This window comes from Schistosoma mansoni, chromosome W (genome assembly GCF_000237925.1).
Source record: "Schistosoma mansoni strain Puerto Rico chromosome W, complete genome".
NCBI lineage: Eukaryota > Metazoa > Platyhelminthes > Trematoda > Strigeidida > Schistosomatidae > Schistosoma > Schistosoma mansoni.
Window position 1 is genome coordinate 21671141 of NC_031502.1, and position 8726 is coordinate 21679866.

The 8726-nt window shown below is 34.0% G+C and overlaps 1 protein-coding gene across 1 annotated transcript; it reads right to left on the reverse strand.

Annotated features, from left to right (window-relative positions):
* Positions 1 to 516: 516 nt before the first annotated feature.
* On the reverse strand, positions 517 to 8485 carry Smp_130780 (putative monocarboxylate transporter; the record flags this gene model as incomplete). Its single annotated transcript, XM_018788967.1, is given in 5 exon segments — positions 517 to 527; positions 5499 to 5777; positions 5784 to 6563; positions 7862 to 7895; positions 8387 to 8485. Coding segments are annotated over 5 exon segments (1203 nt in total).
* Between the last annotated feature and the right edge of the window lie 241 nt (positions 8486 to 8726).

The window sequence follows — 8726 nt, forward strand, 5'->3', positions numbered from 1 at the left end:
TTACAAAATAGCACACTCAAAGATACGGCGGACCAATAGCGTTTAAGATATTTTACAAGTGGGAAATACGACCTGAAGGTGAAAAAAGCACTTTTGGCGCGAAAACAAAGAAATTCAAATTTTCAAAATAAAATTACAAAATTAAGCCATTTACCGAGTAAGTTCTGGGGATTCGACATCCCCAACAGGTTAGTATCTATAATGAATAAGAGTTATACACTTATGTCCAAAACCTCAAACATCAAAAATTTTGATCACTCAGTTCACCCCTACTGTCATTTTACAGTTTACCTATATGTTAGTTATACAATAGTATATCAATACTTATCAATCGAGAATAGCATTGAGAGATCTGATTGATCATTGATTTATTTTTTTGTATAACAATTACAGAAGTACTAACAGGTAGGGATCTATTAGATCTTTTTTTATATTCCTGACAATCAGTGAATGATAATACTGTCTAATTTGTCATTTGGACAGTTTCCTTCTATTTCTAATCCCTTTTTGATTAGTTTACAGTTGATCTAAAGATTAACATAGAGATTGAATGCCATGAATTTAAGATCCTATAATGCTGAACTAGTTTTAGACATATACACTTTTATTAAGTGTTACATTAGAGGAATTGACTAGCTAATTATTTACAATACAGATTTATGGTACCAAAAAAACACTACTGAAAATGAATAAGCTATAAAGAGCCGTTTCGTCCTGGTTTTAGGGTTCATAGTAATTGGTATCCACAACTTACTTACTTACTTACGCCTGTTACTCCCAATGGAGTATAGGCCGCCGACCAGCTTTCTCCAACCCACTCTGTCCTGAGCCTTCTTTTCTAGTTCTATTCATTTTTGTTCATTCTTCTCATGTCTGTCTCTATTTCTCGGCATAATGTGTTCTTTGGTCTTCCTCTTCTCCTTTGACCTTCAGGATTCCATGTGAGGGTTTGTCTTGTGACGCAATTAGGTGATTTCCTCAAGGTGTGCCCAATCCACTTCCAGCGCTTCTTCCTGATTTCTTCGTCCACTGGGATCTGGTTTGTTGTCTCCCACAGTAGAATGTTGCTGATAATGTCTGGCCAGTGGATAGGAAGTATCTTGCGTAGACAACTATTAATAAACACTTGTATCTTCTGGATGATGGCTTTAGTAGTTCTCCACGTCTCCGCCCCATACAGTAGAACTGTCTTGACATTTGTATTGAAAATTCTAATCTTGGTGTTGGTTGACAATTGTTTTGAGTTCCAGATGTTTTTCAGTTGTAGGTATGCTGCTCTTGCTTTGCCGATCCGCGCCCTCACGTGTGCATCCCATCCACCGTGTTCATCAATGATGCTGACCAGATATGTAAAGGTTTCCACATCTTCCAAAGCTTCTCCGTCAAGTGTAATTTGATTGGTGCATATTGTATAGGTATCCACAATCCCCAAAGTAATTGAACTCAGAGTCTCTAGACTCATCAACGACAACGTTGTTTTAAACTATGTAGCAGTCATTCTATAGTTTAGGTTTTCGATTAAACTTCGATATTGATAGATCACATTATTCCAAACACAGCTATCGGTTATGAATTCTGTCTGAACTGGTGCCAACGAACTGGAAAGAAGGATACCTCGTCAAGATACCAAAGAAAGAAGATCTGAGCGATTGTGAGAATTACAGAGGCATCTCTTTGTTGTCAGTAACAGGAAAAGTTTTCAACAGTGTTGCTGAACTGGATGAAAGATTCAGTAGACACCCAACTTCGAGATCAATAGGCTGGATTCCGTAGGGATCAATCGTGCGCAGACCGAATTGCGACACTACGGATCATCGTTGAACAATCAGTTGAGTGGAACTCGTCACTATACATCAACTTCATTGACTATGAGAAGGCATTTGACAGTGTGGTCAGGAGAACATTATGGAAACTCCTTCCACACTACGATGTAACTAAAAAAATCGTCAACATCACACGGAATTCATATGACGGACTACACTACAAAGTCGTGCATGGAGTACACTTGACAGACGCATTCCAAGTGAGTATCAGTGACAGACAAGGCTTCATACTCTCATCCTTTTTCTTTCTTCTGGCGAATGACTGGGTTATGAAGACCCCGACATCGGAGGGGAAGCACGGAATACAATGGACATGTCAGTATCAATTAGACTATTTGGACTTCGCAGACAACCTAGCCCTTTTATCCCATATACACGAACATATACAGACGAAGACAACTAATGTAGCAGCAGCCTCTGCATCAATAAGCCTCAACATACACAAAGGAAATAGCAGCATTCTCAAATACTACACGGAGAACGCCAAGCCAATCACACTTGATGTCGAAACTCTGGGAGATGTGGAAACATTTAAGTACCTGGGGAGCATCGTTGATAAACAAGGAGGATCGGATGCAGATGTAAAGACGAGGATTGGCAAAGCAAGGGCAGCATTTTTACAATTGAAGAACATATGGAACTCAAAACAACTCTCAACCAATTTCAAGGTCAGAATCTTTAATACGAACGTCAAGACAGTCCTACTGTACGGAGCTGAAATGTGGAGAACTACTACAGCCATCGTCAAGAAGGTACAAGTATTTATAAACAGTTGTCTACACAAAATACTCAACATCCATTGGCCAGATACTATCACCAACAGCGTTTTATGGGAGAAGACAAACCAGCTTCCATCTGAAGAGGAAATTAGGAAAAGATGTTGGAAGTGGATAGGACATACATTAAGGAAATCACCAATGTGCATCACGAGGCAAGCCATAACTTGGAATGGTGGAGGGAAGCGGAAAAGAGGAAGGCCAAAGAACATACTACGCCGCGAAATAGAAGCAGATATGAAAAGAATGAATAACAACTGGAAAGAACTGGAAAGGAAGGCTCAGGACAGAGTTGGATGGAGAATACTGGTGTGCGGCCTATGCTCCTCTACGAGGGGTAACAGGCGTAAGTAAGTAATTGGTTCGATTCATTCCTTGCCATCTCACTCAAGTATCAGGTCGATCTCATGTATACAAGGGATGCATATCGGTGTCACAACTATTTCACCTAGAATATATGTGTGTTAAGAATTTGATCAGAAATCAAATGGAAATTTTCAATTAGATAACTTTTCATTGTAATATATTAAAAAATGCAATTGAATACATTTTTGAAAACGAGAATTTTTTAATCCATTATTAAACAATAAATAGTCAACATTTTGATGTAGGTTTGTTCTCTGAGCTGGATGGTTTGGTCATGGAGCTTTCATCATTCTTCTGAACGACATCATCAGCACAAAATTCGGGTAGAAGTGAAGTGTTTGAATTTCTCCACATGTGATTCTCCTATAGGAGATACAACCTGAGCTACAAATCTTCTCCATCATCTCACAGTCAACATTAATGTAGCAGAATGATTAGTTCATAGATTGACTAATTACAGGTTTAATGAAAACTATTCGTTAAATGAAACCAGAAAAACATTGTAATTAATGTTATATGATAATGACTACTTGTTAGAGAGAAAGTTGAACCTCCTTTCGCTGGTTTATTGTGGATTGCTCACAAGCATAAACGGTAAACAGTAACTTATATGTGTGATATATTGAGTAAAACACATTGAATTATTTCAGTTTACTATTATTATTGAATATAAATGAAATAATTATAGATTATATTAGTGTTTATTATTGATTGCTGATAATAATTAGACTTTAACGCTTATGAGCACTTTAGTTGGACTTCTGTATTGTTATAAGGGGTATAACGATTTCGATAGCTTGGACATGATTTACAAATGTTATCCCAAAGACTTACAAATCGTACATTATTTCTTATAGCTTAAACTAGTTATAGACTTAGTCAGTTTATGATATAGTATGGAAGAATCAAATAAATACTGAATGGGACCGGCAACTGTCAGAGCATCACGACTCCTTGATTTATGTTCTAGAAATGGTGAAGTTCAGTCCATTGAGACGTTTATAGACATGACTAAGATTAAAAGCTAATCGAGATCTTTCTATAGTACTTTTTACATTCCTAAAGAAGATAGTATGTAAACATTTCATTCCACTATTAACTACTATCTTTGGAATTTCTAACCAAAAATATGATGTGGATATAAGTAGACCACACCACAATACCACGATGTATGTTTAAACATTAGCATGGTTATATTTTTATAAGATTTCATTCTAATCACATTTCCAGTTCTAAATCTTTCTACTGTAAAACTATCACACTTTAACAGCAAATATTTGAAACTTAATGAGTATATAACATCACAATCTTTCAATCTATCAGTTTTCTCTTTAGAGCTTAACGAAACTAAACACTAAAAACATCCACTTAGTACTGTTTCTTTGAATCTTCCCATTGATGTTTAGAATTGCAGCTGGTCAGTCTCTTATTGGCATATGAGCATACTGTGTGTATTGCATCGATATTGCCTTATTTCACAAGCACTGTAAGCAAAGATAGATAGTGGCTAGTAGTGGAATCCAGGACGCGCGTTTCGTTCTGTTTGGAACTCGTCAGCCGGATGTACCTGCATCTCAGAGTTGATGGTCACTCTGTGACTCGAACCCATTACCTTTCACTTCAAAAGCCATTGCGTTGTCCACTCAGCTACTGAGTCCTAATAGCCACTTGCAGCCCTGAGCGTCAATGGGAAGATTCAAACAAAAAGTACTAAATGCATTTAAACGTCACCCCATTGCACAAGCAAGTGGCTATCAGGACTCAGTGACCGAGTGGACAGCGTGATGGCGTTTGAAGCGAATGGTACTGGGTTCGAGTCCCGGAGTGAACATTAACTCTGAGATACAGGTACATCCAGCTAACGAATCGCATGTCAAACTGCATTCCACTGCTAGCTACTATTCATCTTTAGTAAAAAAAATCGTTTATATCAATGTCTTAGAATTATGAATATATTATCCAAATGAACACTCTATTACTTGTATGATAAATCTTATTCAACAAAAACTCTATATCACATATACAATACAACTAATCATAATAAGTAGTCTATTTCATCAAGATATCAAATTACCAACCATAACAATAACAAAATTTAAAGAAAAAAAAGAAGAAAAGAAATAAAATAAGACAAAACAAATCAATATAAGAAGGAAAAAAAAGAAGAAAAATTAAATCCTTTTTGAATGAGATCGTTTTTGTGTCATTGGACTTATTAAACAATGTGTTTCACTATGAGATGTAAACGAATGATCATCATCGTCGCCGTCATCGTCGTCATCCTCATGACCTTCTTCCTCCTGTTTTTCTTTTTGTTCTTCTCGTTGTTCTCTTTTCTCTTCTTCATTATCATTCTTATTTATTATTATCATTTGTTGTTTATTCATTAATTTCATTAAATTATTTAATAATTTCCATGAACATAATAAACAAATACATTTAATGATAACAATCATTCCTTGTACTAAAAAAAACCAACGATATTTAAATGTTTGTGCTATCAAAGCAGATAATATAGGTGATAATAACATACCAATACCCATACCACTTAATGATATAGGATATGCAATATAACCCGGTAATAATGTCATTTCTTCACTAATTGGATATAAAAATGTTATAGATGGTCCTAAACAAAAACCACATAAATAAGATAAAATAGAACTAATTAAATGATGATATGTATAATATTCCCATAGAATCAATCCGAATGACATACCAATACTAGATAGAATAAGAATATATTTTAAACGATTTTTTAAGAAATTTTTAGTTAAACCAGTTAATATAGTACCAATAATATAAGTAGTAGCTTCACCAGATGCAAATAAATTAGTTAATAAGATACTATTTGTTAATAAGGTTTCATGTTGATATACATAATCAGTTAAATTTAATAACATACCATATGTAACAATACTTGTTATAATTCTATCAATTGTCCATAATAAAAGTAATAATTTATGTTGCCATGATAATTGACATAAATTCCATGGATTCATAGATTGATGATGATGATCGCGATCATGATTAGGATCATGATTAGGATGATGGTGGTGATGATGATATGAATTCGATTTGGTGATATCTTTACGAAATATTAATGAACTTATAAATAATATAATAAAATATATAATACCAAGTATAATAAATGCTAATCTCCAACCATATTGATCAATTAATAAAGCATAAAATTCAACAAATAATATTGATGCAACTGAACCACCAGATACTAATGTTGTTGCTAAAATATGATAATGATGATTTTTATCAAAATATTCATTAACAATTAAACCAGATGTACTTAATATAAATGATGAACCAATACCATGGAATATAGTATGAGTTAAAAATAACCAATGTGGATTTGGAACAAATGAACTTGTTATACATGCTAATAATATAAATATAGAACCAATAAATTGTGTAAGACCATATTTTCTATTTATGAATAGAATAAATGATGTTGTTAAAGTGGTAGTTAAATAACCTAATGCTGCATATGAATCACCAATCCAATTTAATTCAGTTAATGTTATATCATTAAATTCTGAATGTAATTTTGCTATAAATATACCAAATGCTCTACGTTTACCACCTAAAAAGATAACACATAATGCAGCACTTATTAATATTAACCATGGATAAATTTTATACATATTCAATATTCATGTATAATCCACTTTGAACATTGAAATAATTAATATCATATGTTTAATTCAATGAATAGTATTTAAATAACCCTCCAAAAAAATACAAAAATAAAATAAAATTGAAGAAACACCAATCAGAAAATGAGTTGTTCACATGACCAATCAAATTTATGTTAAGTAATCAATAAAATACAAAAAAATATATATGAAAGGGATGTATGCATTTGATTGGTTGATTGATTGATGGATTATTTATCTATTTATTTATTTAGTGCCTTCTTTATTTTTTTAAATACAATAACAATTCGATAGGAATATTGTTCTTAATATGGACACTAATAATATATTTGGCATTACTATGGTGTATTCTACTTATATCCATATAAGTAGTATATGGTGACGATCAGACATAGAATGTATTTTGGCAGAAGATCGATGAGGAACGAACAGGAATGAAGTGCGATCGGTACGAAAATGCATGAACAATGAAATTGGAGAAGATGGATTAATATTTACAGAAGGAACACTGAAGATTGAGATAATTGATTGTTAATTTGCAAATTTAGTGTTTACTGTATGGTTATCAGAACTTAGTGAGATAGTCTGTAATTTGTGCTTAAATACATTCGACTGTCCTCCGCTCGTGTTCTTGTTCACTACATTATAAAAATAACAAAAGAGATTATTTTGAATATTTATTGGCAAAAACATCGTCTGTAGTCCATCTGGTGGCTACTTACAGTCATAAGGCCGGATGAAGGAAGACAGTTGAGTATAGGGTTTAGCGACCCCATCCCGTAGAAAACTAAACCGCTAATAAAAAAACGCTACCGTACAATGACCAAAATAATTTTAGATATTTCCTACTATAGTGTTAAATAATAAATGACTTAAGTAACTAATCCCATCGATAGTCAACATTTTGTGTTATTCTTAAACATTTTGGTAAACATAACTAGTTAAATACACCATCTTCGTAACGTACACTATACATGTGTAATGTACCAATAATCATTAGTGTATATTTGTAGTTCCAATTTATTTTGTTTTCCGTTTGAGTTTATCGTCATGTGATGTGTAGTATTTGAAAGTTACATTTCCAACCCTACTATCTGATGTTTATGAATCATCACATGGAATCTGATTTTACAAGTAACACCACTGAAAACTATTTGTTTATTCATATTTGTATAAAAAAGGCATTTGAAGGAATCGTTTAAAATCTTCAACTTATCAAACTCACTTTTGACTGCAGTGAAATCAAGTGTTTCGATAAGCTAGTGAGTGCTTTTTGTGTCGTGGTGCATCGTAAAATCTATCTATAGCAGCACCATGTACTTTCACTTTCTAACGTCAAATATGACACTCAGCAAGAAGTGAACACTTCGATAAATGGAAATAATTTCTTAGTATGAAAACGGAAAGGACCGTTTGGTGGATATATTTTTCCCCTTCCATCTATCATGTTGTAAATTTGAGATAATTTTTACCTAATACAGTCTAGATAACCAAGTGTGGATCATCAACGATGATGATCTCTGTCCAATGATTATTATGTAAATATATTGGTAAGAATGAGTACAGAGAAGATAGTGAGACCACCACCACATGCACCAGTCTGTGGCATACGATTAACTGATGCGCGTTGTTTATCCTTGACCTTGAAGGGGATCGACGATCTGTTCCATATTCATTGGACCAACTGCCAGATGATTTGGCTAGGGCTCAATGACATTTCACTGGCCCTACACAAGATTTTACCGCTCACTTTTATAAAAGCGAATCTACGACTCAAACGAAAGCACGATGAACCGTACATGATTTCAGACTTGCAAGTGGAACTGTGTAACAGCAATCTATCATCCATGTAGGAAGCTATAATATGTGACGGTTATTTCTAAGATCCCAAAAAACTTAAGACTGTTGGAATTATAGGCTCAAAATTATAGTATCACATCCAGTCTCCAATAACATCAAACGATACTATCTTGAGCTTCAGTCAACCCTTAGGTCGACTACCTTATTTGCAGCCACCAATCCTCTGAGACGTTCCTGAAGTGCAACTTGAGTTTGTTAACAATAGAAAGACTAACCACTAATGGTAAATA